Here is a 16,734-nt window from a genome sequence, read left to right as displayed (position 1 = left end):
AATCTAAAAATAACACTCTAAATATTCACTGGACTACCCTCTCCAAAAGAGCAGTGTGCTTTAAAAAATAATGATCAGTTAATCATAATTTCAAATTATGATTAGTTTTAAATTATTTTTAAAATTTAATCAACAATTATTTCTCCTGAAAGGTTATGCTCTTTTATTATAACCATTCAACATCCTCAGAAAAAGCATAATTTCAAACTGCTGAATGAAGCTGCATTTGGCTGAAGAGTGACCTGAGTACTTTAAAGCCATTTCTTTTTCCCTGCCCATTTCCAGGTTTTTAGGATGACAACTGACCCCTCCAAGAGGGAGAAAAGCACAGCTCCATCCTTCTTGACCTATAAACTGCAAAAGCAAAACCCAACAAGCAAGGATGTCATTTGCTCTAATTTGTGTGCCTGGCACTGGTGGCAGAGGCAGGAGCTCTCCTAAACACTATTCCAACATTAAATACCTGGCCATTTTTCCTGTAAAATAATGAAGGCTATTTTTAAAAGTATGGTTTTTATGTGGTTAGCTTGGCCCTTTTAATAAAGGGAAGTTATGGTGATCTCTTGAAGTATTTTTATTCTGGAAACACTCCCCAAGGAGGCCAGTCCTGAAAGGGGTCACATAAACTCAGAGAGAGCCAGGAGAAGACCATGGGAACAGAAGATCAACTCTTACCATCCCCTTCATCCACCACTGCTCTGATGACCACAGGGAACACGCCACGGTCCAAGTCAAAGTTCAGCTGAGGGAAAGAAATGAGCTGATGTTACACAATTCACAGCAAACCTGCCTGAAGACAACACTGAGACTATGTCAGCTCAGTGAGGGGCTCTTCTGACACACCCCCAGCTCCTGGTCTCAAAAGGACACACAGAGCAGGAGTGTGGCCACAGCTCCCTTCACACAGAGCAGAAGCACAACTCCCCCAGGAAGTGAGAAAACTCAGAGAATAAAAATAATTCTTATCTCCACTTGCTGCATCTGTTGTTCAGCATATGTAGAATGTGTTATGAAGACTGTTTACCAAAGAAAGATTTCTTAATTGGACACTGGTGATGGTTGTTTAGATTGAGTGACCAATTAGGTCAAAGCTGTAAGAGGTCACAGGTTTTTCTTTAGCACAACTTGATATGCTATAGTATATAGTGTAATATAGTATAGTATAGCTTAATAAAGCTTTTCTTCAGCCTTCTGAAATCATGGAGTCAGAGCACATTATTCCCCAGATGGGGATCATCCTACATCAATACAGGAGGATTTAAAATTCCAGGCACCAACTTTAAAAGGGAGTCAACTCCAACATACACACACGGACGTGGCACTGAGCACCAGCAAAGCAAGGCAAAGGATGTCAGCTGGAATTACAAATGGTATTTAATTCTCATTAATTCATGGATCCTAAAAGTCTTCTGAGTGATTTGTAGTAGGATAAGTTTCTCAAAATATATCCAGTGCCACAATTTTGCCTCCACACAACAGGATACACTGGCCTCAGCACAGCAGCACATTGTGCTCCCAACACCACAAAGAGACCCTATGAAGTTCCTGAAGACATAAGAGCAAAATCTGCAAAACTTCAAGCTCACACAACACTTTAAGGAAACACAGGACTGATCTTCATCTCTTGGCATGTCATGAAATGCAGGTCCTTGAGTTTCAAACTGGTGAGAGTGAAAATTTGAGTGCAAGGGAAACAGTCTCAGATTCTCCCTTTGCCCTACACTTCATTAAAGCACATCAAAAGCTCTGTGTCATCTTAGAAATACAAGGAAAAGGCAACCTTACAAACAGTGTCCTAAGCCAGGAAAGGAAGTGGCTCAGGGACTGGATTTCTGTTGCTTTTGTTAATTACCAACTTGGATGGTTTTGTCTCATCTTTTGCCAAGACTGGAAAAAAGATGTCATTTCACCCTGATGCTCCAGGTAATCTGTTTTCAGTTTCTCCATGAAAACTGAGACCCAGAGACTGCAGCAGTTCAGACAGTGCTTTGGGATTTCCATCACTCTGCCACAGCCCCAACATCATCTGCAGCCTGAATTGCTCCAATTCCTCAAAAAAGAAACCATTTGAAGGGAAAGTCACATCACAGAACTGAGGTTGCTTTTCCATACAAATTCCAGTGTTCTTGAACAAAAGACCTCTTTAAGGCACCATTTCACATTCACTTTTAGGGCCCTGAACACAACTCACTCAACACAAGCCATACTCTATAATTTCCAAGCAAATCAGTAAATGAGAAGATAAAATAAACTTTTATAAAGCTTTTCACAGAACAACCCAACATAACATCAGTCTCCCTTCTTCCCCAGCCAAGATCTACGTCATATCCGAGTATTACACTAAACAAAAACGTGAAATAAATCCGGGGGATTTGAACAACACCAATAACAAAGCTGGAAAGAAATCTGAAATGTCAATTGCACACAGCTAAGACACTGCCAGCTGTCTCAGATAAAAGTGCTGCATTTTTGTGGCCAGTTGGGAAGATTTAGGACAAGGACCAATATGTAACACAGAGCTGACATGGGAGGGGAAACTCTTTGGAATCACAGTGCTTGTTCCACATTTTTTCCAGCTCCCAGTAACACCAATGAAAAAAAAGGAAACAGAGGATGCAGCAGAACAAGTAAAGAGAGCTGGAAACTCATTTTTCTTTTAAGCTGTCAAAGGGATATGACTTAAGTACTAGAGTTAAAACCTTGCTGACAGGAACAAAAGTAAAAATTAAGCTTCTCAATTCTTTAAGAAGAAAGGGAGCTGAGCTCTCTCAGACAACAGAAGGGATTGAAAAGCAGCTCTTCCAGGCTTTTGTAGGCTGAACTTGTGAAATCATCTATTGGCAGAGAAGCCAAGACATCAGGAGACCAGACTCTGCAGGCTCTTGGTAACCACCACGGCATTTGTTAAGGCACGGGACTGATTGTAGCTGTAACTGTAACTTCAGGACAATAGCTATTCAATCTTTCAAATACATGAAAGATTACTCTTTTTTTTTTCCTTTTTACCCCTTTTTTTCCTTCTTTTTTTTTTTAATAGGTAGAGTTATCTACCAAGGTTCACATACACAATACACTTGCACATGTTTGGGTCAGGAAATGAGCACCATTATCAGTGTGCACTTCCTGGGAGAGGAACCAATATATTATCAACAGCCACAGAACAATTACTCTGCCTTTGAAACATCTTACCACAATTCTGCACAGAGCAGGGGAAAGACCAAGGCTTTCCTTCCCTATGCCATGTGCAGGGGAAGTTTTTGGGTGAAAGTTTTAAAGCTCAGAAATGAGAGGCTTACTGCCCATGTTGGAATTTTGCAGATACCAAAGATACCAAAATTAACAGGACTTCACAAATCTTGCTATGCAGAAAAGCCACAAACCTTAATTAAAACCAAGCCCTGGTCTGTTTGCAGTTATGGGTTAAATTAAGAAGAGGAAAACATTCCCTCATTCAGCATTGATGCACCAGTGTAAATCTGCCCCAGAAGGAGAATATCCCTTCACAACACTGTACTGCTACAGGATAGTGCAGATGTGGGCCTTTAACTGAACAGGACTCTTCCAGAGGAGTGGTCTCCACACTATTCTGACTATTCATCCCATCAGTAGTGTGTTTTGAGCACACATTCCCAAGATATGTGTGCTTATCATCTGTGGGTTATATACATGTAGCTCTGAAGTCCTTGTCACACCCCAATGAATTTTATTGCCTGCACCTCACTTTGGAGACCACTGTTCTAGAGGACCACCCAAAACCCCCCAAAATCTTACAACTAAAACCCACAAAAACAGAGATCATGACAGACATTTGTTCCCACAAGCTCTTTGGCTGGCAGGGAGGGGAAGGCCAAGGAAAGCAGGTTTTCCAGGAAAAGCTCCAGTGGCAAACTCTGCAGCCTCCCTCCTAAATCAGCTGTTCACTGATATCAAAAGTCACTTCCCTAGATTTCCTTTCCTCCTTTCCTGGCCTGATCTGTCTGCCAAGTTCCCATACTGCTCCTCCCAGGGCAGTACCCACAAAACACACTAGAGGAGCTGGAAGAAAGTGTCCCCCAGCCATAGTGGGGGACAGCACTAAACAGAGCCCAGTGCTTTGGGGACAACAGGGTGTGGAAAGAAGGGGACACTGAGAACACACTTACCTCATCATCCTTCCACTCTGAGAAATCAATCTTGAAGGAAGGCAGGGAGAATTGCTGGCTTACCCCTCTCTTGTAGTGAACTGTCTCAGACTGCAGAGAGGGATTCTTTGTGCTGTATCTGAGGGAAGGGGAAAAGAAAACTCAGCGTGACCAAGGACTGCTCCCTGCCCTGCTCTCGCTCACTCGGCCTCTCAGGAATCACAGGTGGCAGCTCTAAGGGCAGAGCTGGCAGGGGCTGGCAGCCATTCAGTGGGGACACAAAGAGGGGAGGGAAAGGTCAAAGCAAGAAGGTGAGCACAGGAAAGAGAAAGCAGCGCAGACAGGCAAGGTCTGATCGTGTCCATACTGAGCTGCCTGGGTGCTGATACAGGGGGTGCAGCAGCTGGGCAAAGGCCTGCTCCCTAAACCCATGGCCTAGCTTTAGGCTGGCTTTAGGCTGGCTTTGAGCCCAGCACAGTCCTCAGTTCTGCAGGAAACCCAGGAAGAATGAGCTATGACCTAACACAGGGAATAGACAACCCAGCACGGTGCTGAAAGCTCTCCTGTGCCTCCATGGGACAGCTCCACAGGGGGAAATGCTGCTTGGCTTCCACCATCCTGCCTTCAATCCACTCCTCAGTCCCTCCTGTGCTTCCCCAGGGGCGATGCAGGGCTACCAACAGCACCTGAGAGACACCAACCATCCTCCACCCCAGCCATCACAATTCTTCCACTGTCTCAAAGCTTGTCACTGAAACACCAGCACTGCCAGGCTGGGATAACATCTGGAACGGGACCACAGCTGCCATCCACAATCTTCTGCACCCTGAGCCCACCTGGTGCTGTTCTCCCCAGGAGGCATTTCCCTGCCCACTCCCCCTTTCTGAAGGGTGATGTCTTGAGCTGGATGTGCACAGCCTTTCCCAGTTCTGGCACAAGAGTGAACCCCAAAGCAGGGTGGGAACAGCTGAAGCTGCCTTTACCACCAAAGCCTTTCTTGTCAAATGACCAACTGTGTGCTCAGAGCACACTGACAAACTGGAGAGAAGGTGAGAGATCCCCTGCCCAAGAGACACTGCAGCAACATCCTCCCTCGGCACAGTGACAAGACAGGCTCCAGCCCCACCAGAAAATCCTCTGCCTTTCTCTGGAAAGCTCCAACAGCTCCTGCACCCTCTGAGGATCCAGAAGGTCAAGTGTCACAAGATCCATGTTAAATGCTGGGAGGTCATGACAAAGGGCAGGCTCACCATGTGCACTCTGCTGTCTGCATTAAGTTATTTATGACAATACCCTCAGAGCCCATCCTGCACTGAGCTGAAATTGTGCTGCTTTACTAGAAGGTCTCACTCCATCCTTTGCATTTCAAGCATGGTGTGGGGGAGATCAGAGTGACAGGTCTTTTATATGTGAATTACAGAGCGAGCAATTGAGTGAAGTTTTATTTACTGAGTTGTCAAGCACAATGAATAGAGCAAGCCTGTATCTAGCTCCTTTTGTGGTGCTCTCAAAGCTTCCCAGCTCTGCAGAGAGGCACAATTCTCCCTCCACAGCTGGGAAAGCAGGAGATGGAAGAGTGACTTATCTAAGGTGACAGCAAGTCAGGAACTTACTGGAAATAAAGTGCAGAGGAGAGAGTGGAGGTGGGAAAGGGGTGTAAACATGATGCTGCTGAGGGCCAGGAATGCTGGAGGACCTGCATTTACAGCATCAGAAACCCAAACTAGGCTGCAACAGAAAAACAAATAACACTCTTCCAAGGAGGACAGGGCAGAGTGATACTCACATTGACTCGCTGCTCTCACCGTCCCTGGGAAAAGACATATACCAGGCACAGAGATTTTCGGAGCTGAAGAGCAGGACAAAATTATTAAGGAGGCTTCCCCAAGTGAGCTTTATGCCTCAGACTGTGTGACTGCCTGGCCCCCATTGCCAAAACACATCAGACAGGGATCTGAACAGCCAGGTAACTCTGAGCACCTCCAGCCAGTGGGCTGCTGAATTCCCTGCCAGTCTGATGGCCCCTGACTGCCTCACAGAAATGGATCCTCCTTTGGGATGCAAAGGCTCTCTGCACAACACAACGCTCCCTGTGCTACACAGGAGGGAAACTAGACAAGCTGTTTCAAAGCAGATATCCTGCATATCAGGGTCTAAGGAGCCTCTACCCATCCCCTGCCCCTCTGGTTGGCACCTGCTGTATTCACAGTTATCTACTCCCTGCCTGTGCTGCTGGGGGCTCACAGCAAACAACAGCAGGGAAGCTCTGTAAGTGTGCAGATGTGTTACAGAAAAAGAGAGCATGTATCAAAGAATAAAGGACAGCAGAGAAGCAACACACTGCCTCTCTCTGCAGGAAGTGTGAAAGCTGAGTGTTTGGGCTGCTGTTGTTCAGACTGGATTGTTCAGGCCAGGCCTCCATCCAGAGGAGGACAAAACCACCTTGTGACCACTGGGAGCTGAGGACAGTGGAGAAGTGAGGGGGGTCTGTCCTATAAGGTCAGGAGAACACAGAAATCTTCAGTCACATTATTTTAAACCTGTTTGTTTGCTCAGGTACCCCTGAGCACGAGAATCACAAGCAGCCTGAGGTACCCCACTGCTGGTGGCAGCAGCAGCCCCCAGCTCTGTCCTCAGGGTTCATGCAGCCCATCTCCTGTGAGCTCTGTGACACATCTTTACTCACAAAAAGCAAACTTCACTCTGCACTGACTCCTTCTTCCCACATGTCAGACCCTCTAAAGCCAGCTGTGTATCAGAGAACCAGCAGATAGATAAGGGGCCTGTGACTATATCCCAGTGATTCCTGAGAGAACTGGAACAAACTAAAATTATTCCTCAGTCTCACTTTTCCTCTGTCAGCTGAGAAGCACTCACTGCCTGCATGGAGAACTCAGACTGTGGCACCTGCAGACCCTAAGCAGCTCCCTAGTCAGAAGTGCCATGCAGAGTTTGGCTAAGCAGAATTATCTGTTGCTACATGCTCACTGGGGTGTTTCCCCCTTCCCTCATCCCTGGTGTGTGCCTGGGGAAGTTCTCAGCAGGGCACCAGTGCCAGCTCCTGCAGATTTCCCCACTGCTGTGTTCCCCTCCTCAGCTGTGCCTGGCACTGGGGCTGTCCTGGCAGTCAAAGGGCAGCTCCTGCTCCCACTGGGACCCCTGACTGAGAAGTGCCACACAGGGATCCTTGCCAGGCTGCCTGACTTACACAGAGCACTGTGCAGACCCCATTCCTCAGGAAAAGCAGGATGCATGGAGCAATGTTACCCCTAGGTAACACTTTTGACTAGAAATGGCTGGGAGAATCTGTGCTTTGAAAATCCTGTAGCCAAAACAAGTGTTCTCTTTCTCTAGCAACAGCTAAACGTGTTTCAAGGCAAACTGCAGTGAACCAAGGACCAGGAGAGCTCCAGAGGGTACTCAGGAAACAATTCTGTCACTGCCTCAGGCTGTGACTGCCTGGCAGCTCCATGTCCTCTTACAGGTGATGAGGAAAGAGTCAGTCAAGCTCTGCTGGTGTTCAAAGGGACAGGAGGTGATGTGGAACAAGCCACTCTCCTCCTCTCTCCCCCACCTGGTCATTCCCCTTTCATTTGAGGAGGATCCCACACGTCAGCTTTTGGGGAAGAGGGAAGCTGAGCAAATGTTTCAACTCTAAGTGACCTTTACTGATAATAGAAACACTACCAAACCAGAGAATTAGACAAGATCCACCCCACAGAGGCTCCCACAAGGAGTCTGGAGGTTAACCAGGTGCTAAGGCATTGCACTTGTAATCTCTGAGAGTCTTCTCCTCCCCTCCTACTTCCTTCAGGACTGAGTTTCCACTCCAAGCCAGGCAAAGACAACCCCCTCCCCACACAGCTGAAACCCCAGTGCCCAGATTCCCCCCCAGCCCCTGCAGAGCTCTCTTATAAACCATCCTCCCACTCCAGCCAGGCTTCAGAGCTCGCACAACAGCTACACACAGAGACACAAAGGCCACAGCTCTTAAGACAGACAGAGGGTTTGTGTGCTTGTTGCAATCTATAGAATTTGGCTCTCCATCCTGTGAACTCTGCACACTCCAGTGTTCCCTTGGGGACTGGTGTGTGCCTGGATCAAAGCCACAAAGGCTGTTCCTAGCAAAACCCAGCACTCGCCTCTGATTTCCTCACACAGAAGAAACCTCTGCACAAAGAATTCATATTAATCACCACAGCCAAAAGCAGCAAGAGCACCTTTCAAAGGCCCTGAGCAGACAGAGGCTATTAAATAACCAAAGGAACATCTGAGTGCCTCTGTCTCCTACGCAAGCTCAAATGAAAACAGCCGTGTGCTGATTTGGATTTCGAGACCCAACTCCTCCAACTTCCACACCAGGCAGAGCAGGGAATCATTGCAGGGTCATGTCCCCCATCAGCTCAGGAAACTGTGGGAGGAGGTTTGGGATGAGTGTAGTGGGCATTGCAAAATAAACAAGGAAATGGGGTTTATTTTTTTAATAAATCCATTTGCACATCAGCAACGCAAATAGCACAGCTCCGGAAAGGGCAAGGATTGCAGAGCTAGTCTGACCTATTTTCATTCTGTTTTCTCTTTATAGTGAGAAAATAGAACTTGGCAACAGCACTGGGATATGGGAGAGAATCTTTTGTGTCCAAAAAGGAAGATGCTTTTCATAAGAATGGGCTGCAAGGCTCCAAGCTCTCACGTCATATTTATCATGAGCTCCTCTCTGCCTGGATTGCTCATGCCTTCAGAACTGGCTCTTTTAAGTGCTTCCAGCTCCAGGCTTGGTTTGACTTCTTCCCCTGAGGAAAGAACTGCTGCTGTCATGTTTGAACTGCACAATCCTTCCTGCTAGTCAGCAGGACACCTACAGTGGAACAGTCCCAGGGGCCCTGCCAGGAGCAGGCTAATGGTGTGCACATCCAGGATTCTGCCACACAAGGCAGGGCTGCACTCATAAAAAGAGAATACAAATATCCCTGCAGCCTGTCCAAAAACACACTTGTCTCCCAAACCAGGGGATCTAAGGTACAAACACATGAACCAGTTACTGCAGGAGGAGGCAGGCTACAGCTGGGAGTCTTTGAACTATTCTCTGTGAGCTGCTGCCAGCCCCACAATGGAAATGCAATGCAGAGTACCCTCTCCTTTATCTGGAGGGAAATTACATTATTACTAGTGAGCAGTTGAGGCACAGCTCACACACCTCCATGTTTCTCCTGATTTCCAAAACTAGAGAAAATGGACACAGCCAGAAAAAGAAATAAAATTGAAGATACTGAGGGGAGGTCTTGAGCTGTTCAGAGGCAGGTCAGTGCTAATTCCTTGCCACTAAAGAGACTTGGGCACTGGTAGATCTGTTACCCTTGGGGTGATGCCCTAGCTCATCCTCTGAGAACTGATCCCACCACAAAGTAACCAAGCAAAAAGCATTTCAGAGGTGAGAGGAGCAGTCCTCTCCAGATTTAAACTAATTTCTGTTTCATCCAAAAGGCTTCTACACATATCTGCACTCTAGCACCAGAAAATGCAAGGTACCTTCCCCTGGGCATGGGGCTGCAGAGGTGAGCACACCTTTACAATCACCAACACAATCACCTTCCCCAGACCTTGCTGGTCATCTGTCCTCCCACAAAAGTGATGACACAGCTCCCTGTGAGATCAGCAGTTCAGGACAAGAGGCAGGCAGCTGTTGGCAGCTCTGTGTTCCCAGGATCTTGGCTAGGAAATACTGCAGCTGAGTGTATCCCCCAGCACAATTACCTGGGAAAGTCTGCTGAACTTACTTTGAGACAGGTCAGGACAGGACTGACAAAGCCACCAGCTTTTAAATGGAGCCCAAATAACTGCAGGAGGAAGCTCCTTGGCTTGCAGAAAGGCTTCCCCTTGGTCATGGAAACCAGCTAATCCCAAAGCCAGGCCCAGCACACAGTGCTGTGGCTCTCAGGTGAGCAGAGGCTCCACAACAAGCAGAGGCACTGCTCAGGGAGAGCCACCCTTCCTTCCCTTCCCTCCCCTCCCTGCTCTCACCCCAAAGTGCATGACCATGACCACAACCACGTTGCTGGCAGGAGTTTTGCAGGAGTGCTGATACTATCAGGATCAGTGGCTGTTCCAGCAGGGAAGCAGGAATAACTTGTTTAGCACTTCTAAGGAGCCATGCTGCAGGCTGAGAGCTGGGAGAAAATTCCTGCTTTTCACAGGGAGACAGAAAGTTTCTCCCATTTTATGATTCAGCATTGATTTAGGAGAGTGGAAAAAAAAAAAAAGGTGTTTTATTTTAAAGATTTTAAAGAGCATCTTCATCCCAATCAAGTGCAATAGAAGAAGTGTTGAATTGATACACAGGACAGCTTTTGCACATGCTTGTTCCATGAATGCAGCTGTTAGTACCAAAAGAGATTGAGGAAAAGGAAAATCCACCAGCCCAGGCAGGGAAAGCTGCATTCCTGTTAGTGCACTGAAATGCACTGCTCCACTTAGAGCTCTAAGAATGCAGCCCAGATTTTTTTTTTCCACTAGAATTTGAAAAGAATAAATCAAAGTAATTACAGCATTGCCCTTACAGAAATGCTTTGCAAAGCTGAAATCAGAGCTTCAAAAGGTTTTTACTAGCAGCCAGCAAATCCAGAGAAGCAGAGATGCCTACTTGGGCAGCTGCACTGGCCCCAAGACGTGCTTCAGGAGCCACTTCCAAATGGAAAAATAGCCTGGGTTGAATTAAAGCAGCTTATAAAGTCTATATTTGTATCTGACTTCCCCCCTACACATCTGCACGAAATCAGGATCATGCCTTCCAAAAAGTTCCCTGGCTCCTGGTGCAGCCCCTGCACCCACATTTACATAACATTTATTGTTCAAGCAGCCCAGAGCAGGCACAGGCAGTTCCTCATTCCTGTATTATGGAGAATGGAAGTGTGATTTATTAAATGAAAGGCCACAAGTGGAAGAAAGAGCTGAATGTGGGTGCTTTGACCTTTCAGAAGGTTCAGTGCACCAGGGACTGCTGCCACCCCAGCAGGACAGCACAGAACCATTGGCTACTTTTTCATTAGTGGGGAAATCACTGCTGATCCTGGTTTCATGCAGAGGGTTCAGGAACACAGGCTTCAGCTCTGCCATCTAAGAGATCCCTCTCTTACTGAACCATGGACAGGGTGGATTAAAATAATTCACATTAAAAAAAATTCTTGGAAGTCAACAGCTCTGTTCATGTTCAGAAACTCTACCTAGGAATTGTTCAAATTTAATTTAAAGGCCATTGGGTAGTTCATGTTTGCTGCACAAGTTTTAAAGGGCAGATAACAGCACTGGTGACAGTCAGTGACTCAGTGAATGGCACTAAATTTCAGAAAAAAGTGTTTTTAAGTGAATCAAAACCTGTGTTTTCTTCCTCCAACCAACCAGCCAAGAGGAGAGCTACTGTAAGTTACAGAGGACTGAAAACACTCTCTGTGTGGTTATATTTGGTAACTAAAACAATTCTATTAAGCAATTATTCTTGAAGGCATAACTTGACAAGAGAGTCTTTTGAGAATCCAACATGAGCAGTTTAAGCAACAAGAACAAACACTGCTGCTCTTGGGTCACTCAGGTACAATTCCAGCCCAACACAGCCTGGTTCAAGACATGGGCTAAAAAAAATAAATTAAAATGTTTCTTTTTAGAATAACTTTGGGTTATTGCCATTTTGGCATAAAATGCAAAAGTAGGGGTCTGAAAAATAGATTTTAAACTATATGGATATTCTTTACAGACTGTGGCATAAAAAATGCAACACAAGGTTTGATATGAAGCTCACTGTGCTGGAGATGCAGATGTTTCATTGCTACTGACCAGTGACAATGAAATTCTCCTTCAGGGTAAACCAACAGAGAAAATAAGATTAAAATCAATGATTCAAACAAAGCCTTACAGATTTAAGCCATGGTTTAAGCCTAGCAATGTAAATACATCCACCCTGGCCATAGAGGCCCTCAGCTCTCCCCATCAGCCCATGGATGGTTTCCTTCTGAGGTCACAACCCAGGGAACACTGCAGGGCAGCACCAGGGACACTGGGCACCTCTCCACGTTGTACCTGGTAGGGAAAGAGGACTTCAATCTCCAAGGCTGCCATTCCAACACCTTCACTAGCACTAAATTCACAGGAAACCTAAGGACCTAAGAGACAGAACATGGAAACTTCATCAGGATTACTAAAGCTGCATTCAGCTCTGCTCTGGAAAAGCTGGATCTAAACAGAAAGTGTATTCAGTTTGTTGAGAGAGAATTTTCAAGCACTTTAAAAAGGAGCTCATTTATTACCTCCCCAAAATAAAGGCAGCCATAAGCATCAATAGAAGAAGGGAAAGGGGCCTAAACAAAAATTCTGGATCAGGGTATACTCCAGTTTGAAGGAAGGCATATCTGGATTGAAGAATTGAGCAACTCTCATTCCTAAAAATACACTATTCATTGATCATTAGTGGGATGTTAGTACTTTGCATAAACTAATAAGCCTTGTTGTGGTTTGCCATAGATATTTCTCCCTGCTGAAGCCTCTGCAGGTCCCTTCAACCAAGGCAAAGTTCAGCCCCAGCTCCAGAGCATCACTGCAGAAGCCATCAGCACTATGTCCAGGAGCCACTGGTCAGCCAAAAGCCTCTGCTAGAGGAAGCCAAGAGCTTCTGCAGCCTGAATCTTCCTTTACCCCTGGAGCCAAAGGAATTCTTCGTCCCATGGCCATTGAAGTGCACCATACCATAGCAGCAGCTCACATGTACCCAGCTCACATCAGCAGAGCACGTTCCAGCCACCTTTGTCTGAACATAGAGAGGAAATTTTTCATACAACACTTGTGGGATACAGTGTTGACTGGAATGGTTTAAATGTGCTGATTTAGATAAAAAGATTTTCAATTCTGGAGGGATGTACTATCAGGATATGAGAAGGTTCCCACAGATGTCATTTTGGTCATTCTTTCCAGAGCTAACCACAGAGTAATGTGCACATGGCAGGAAACACACACAGACAGGGCTGCAGGAAGTAAATCCTCTCCCCTCTCCCAACAGCCAGTGCTGAGCTGGGCATTTATCCCAAAATGGGCTTTGGGTGGGCCTCAATGCCACAGACTCACTCTGGTAATGTCAGACTGAACTTTACTTTGGTGGCCCAGATGTTCCTGTCACAGGGACACAGAAAGGCAGTGAACTGGGTGATCTGGGGAAAAAATAGGCAGTGTTTGAAGGGAAGGGTGGTTGAGTTTTTAATTTCACAGAACACTTCCCTGACAAAACATACAGCTGTGAGTTCCTCTCCTTTGCTGCACACAGAATGGTTTCCCTACACCTAAACTAAAAAGGGAACAAGAGAAGATATTGGCTGTGTCAGGGAATTGAAAGTAATATTCAAAATCATCAGGAAAAAAGAGAAATTTCCCACTCTACCACGTGTGGCAGCCCTGCCTCAGGGGTGAATAATGAGATGTTTGAGAGCTCATCACCCCAGCTGCTGTGCCCCTCCTGTGCCCACCAGCCCAGGACTTACACGGCCATGCCACCAACAAACTCCTCTGTGGCCTGGCAGTAGATTGTGATGGCAACACGGGCATCTGCATCAAAGGTGAACTCCAGGCTGTACAGAACCTTCTGCTTCCCATTCTCCTCAGTGGGGCTGTCAACATCATCTTTGTACCTGGAAGGCAATGCCACAGGATCAGAACACATCTTAAGAGATATTAACAAGATCACTCTGGAAATAGAGACAAGAGTACTCCAGCCTTGGTGTTCCAGGCAGGCAAAGCAGCCTAGGCTTCCACCTTGGGCTTCCCAGATTTCCATTCTTTCCCCTGAGGAAGGTTCTTCCAAGATGTGACTGAAGTTATTGAAGAGAACTAATGATGGTGGTGAGGGATCTCACCCAGCCCTACAGTGCCAGGACACAGAATGACATTCAGGATCTGTGACAGGACACAGAATGACATTCAGGATCTCCCTTTCTTCTCTCAAATGCTGAGGAGAAGAAACATCCTCCTTCCTTTTACATCTTCACATTAGGCTCAGTATTTGGGCTAAAGAAATCCTGCATGGACTTGAGAAATCTGAAGTGCAATTCTTTTAACTCTGCAATGAAATGGTGAGAGACAAAAAACCCCAAGGTTTCTGTAACAAAAAGAACTCCTGAAGCTCAGCAAAAGGTACCTCCAGTATCACACAGAAAATGACATTTAGCTCAGAAAACATCCAGATATCAGAACTTCAAACACCTTTAAATGTACAAATGATCAACTAAACCTCTGGTGCTGTGAGGGAGCTCACATGCATTTATTGTATGAACAAAAATTAACACATCTAACTGCAAACAGACACATGACAACCAATAGAATGAGAAGTTATTTTAATTAATGTAAAAGCCTAATTTGGCTACAGGCTCCTGCATAGCTGGATCCCACTGTGTGATCATCACTGCCAAGGTCACTCCTTTTCCCTACTGCAGGAAGAAGCACAAATCCACTGAAGAAGAGGTCTGAGGCATCTCTGGGGCAGTGAGCTGTGGCCATGGGCCAGGGGGACTTACAGAGTGCCAGGAGTGGCCAGAGAAACCATCAGATCTTGGAACAAGGAGCCAACACACCACACCACACCACAAGAAAATCACAGAATGATGGGATATCCTGAGTGGGAAGGCACCCCCAGGGATCATCCAGTCCAACCCCTGGCCCTGCACAGACCCCCCAGCACTCCCACCCTGTGCCTGAGCATTGTCCAAGCTCTCCTGGAGCTCTGGCAGCCTTGGGGCTGTGCCCATTCCCTGGGGAGCCTGGGCAGTGCCAGCACCTCTGGGGGAAGAACCTTTCCCAAAATCCAGCCTGACCCTGCCCTGCCCCAGCCATTCCCTGTCCCTGTCACAGGGAGCAGAGATTGAAGCTGCCCCTCAAGAGGAGCTGCAGCCCTCCCTGAGCTCTGCCCTCAGTGTCCTCCTCTCCTGAGCTGTCCAAGCTCTCCCTGCCTCAAAGAGCAAAGTGACAGACAATGGATGTGATTCACTGGCAGGGCAGCAGCAGATTCCCCACAAATTCAAATCCCATGACCACAGGTACCAGTGTGAGCTCAGGCTCTGTGTGGGAATGGTGAGGGCAGCAAGGCTGCCTGTGAGAGGTATAACAGCACTGACCTGTCACCCAGCTCCAGCCCCACTTGTTCATCAGTAACACCTTAACTGCTGTGATGGCTGGGTCACAGCCAAGCAGCTGAACTATTCAGGAAAAGCTTGGCATCCTCTCTGTCTTCACAGTATCAGCCTCTCCCCTCACTAAACAGCCCTGATGAATACACTGTACTGTCAAAAATACCCAGAAATGGGTCAGACATACCTCCATAATTCAATCTAAAATTGTCAAGGGAATCCTTGTTTATCAAGTTCACTGACATATAACAACTGCTGCCTAATTAAGAGGGTTCCAGCTTGAATTTTATTTAACACCACACTGAACAAGAATGAAATGTTCAGTTTCAGTAATTTAATACAGAAGGTGCAAAATAAAATTTAAGAGCAGTATAATCAAATATCCAACACATGTACTTGCACTAATGTAACCCCTAACTAATGGCACACACCCACATTCCTGTCTGAAGGGCTTGGAGAGGCTTTGGCCAGAGGTTCACCTAGGTCAGAGCAGCAAATCAAGCTAAAAACACCCAACATGCCAGTATTAAAAAAAAAATAAATCCCAAGAATTGGAGTATTAACATCTGCAGAAACCTGGACACAATACACAGTACAGAGCAAGATGGGACTTTCACACAAGCTAGTTGCATTCAAAGTGAAAATCATGGCATTGGAGGCTGTAAAGAAGAAACACTGGCCAGAAGGGCAGATTTACCCAAAGAACACAGGAACCACCAACATTTTGTGCTGGACTGACCCAAGAACACAGATGACAGCAATCCACCCACAAGTGTTGTGTGTGCCCAAGAGAGCAGCAGCACAAATCACCTCTTGCTGGGCTGCACTCTGTGGATCTGAGGTTCAGTGAAGGATCCAGGCTATGACAGACTTGGCACCTCTTCCAGAAGCAGCAGGGTGGGGGAACCAGCAGCTCTTGCAGGCAGAGGCTCCTTCAGCCTCACCTCATGCACAGGTAGGTATTAAATAGAGCACAGCACATGTGAGAGCTCCAGCACAGACTGGGATACCTGTGACAGCACCAAATAACAATGGGGACACCTGGGTGTGGGGCAGCTCTCACACAAACACATCCCTGGCACAACCACTGCCTGCTTTGTCTTCTCAGGGAAGTCACAAAAAGCACCCAGATCACCCTCCTGCTCTCAGCCTCACCCTGCAGCTCTCTGCCAGCACTCAGAATGTGCTTCCATGCTTCCAAGGAGATAAGGGGTTAAAGCTAGACTGGATCTGTTGCCCTGGGAAACCACTGAGGGGCCACTGCAGTGCCTGGAGGGAAGGTTTGTGAAGGATGCAGGGAGGAGAGGCTGAGCCTTGCCTGCCTGAACAGCACCACTGAGCAGAGGGCAAGGTAAAAGTGCCTAAAAGGTGACAGTCACAGCAAGGAGGCACAGAAAATCATCCACAACCTTCAGTACCTGAACAGTACAGAAAGATGCAGAGAGACTGGAGATTGA

General features: G+C 46.7%; 1 protein-coding gene across 5 annotated transcripts in view; it reads right to left on the bottom strand.

Moving 5' to 3' along the window:
• MGRN1 (mahogunin ring finger 1) overlaps positions 1-16,734 on the bottom strand; it is a 47,747-nt gene that overhangs the window by 17,184 nt on the left and 13,829 nt on the right. For all 5 annotated transcript variants that reach the window (XR_008482810.1, XM_054271196.1, XM_054271193.1 and 2 more), the window contains exons 4-6: positions 13,640-13,786; positions 4,143-4,260; positions 676-742 (exon numbers count right to left, since the gene is read on the bottom strand). Coding sequence is in view for 4 of the 5 variants with exons in the window: in XM_054271196.1 (XP_054127171.1) it covers positions 676-742; positions 4,143-4,260; positions 13,640-13,786 (332 nt within the window). In the remaining variant the exon portion in view is untranslated. The remainder of the gene's footprint in view (positions 1-675; positions 743-4,142; positions 4,261-13,639; positions 13,787-16,734) is intronic.

Source organism: Melozone crissalis, unplaced genomic scaffold, assembly GCF_028551555.1.
Source record: "Melozone crissalis strain CALT ecotype California unplaced genomic scaffold, PUWL_Pcris_2 ptg000012l_1, whole genome shotgun sequence".
NCBI classification, from domain to species: domain Eukaryota; kingdom Metazoa; phylum Chordata; class Aves; order Passeriformes; family Passerellidae; genus Melozone; species Melozone crissalis.
The sequence above is the reverse complement of the archived record's forward strand: the minus strand, read 5'-3'. Positions and strand labels throughout refer to the sequence as shown.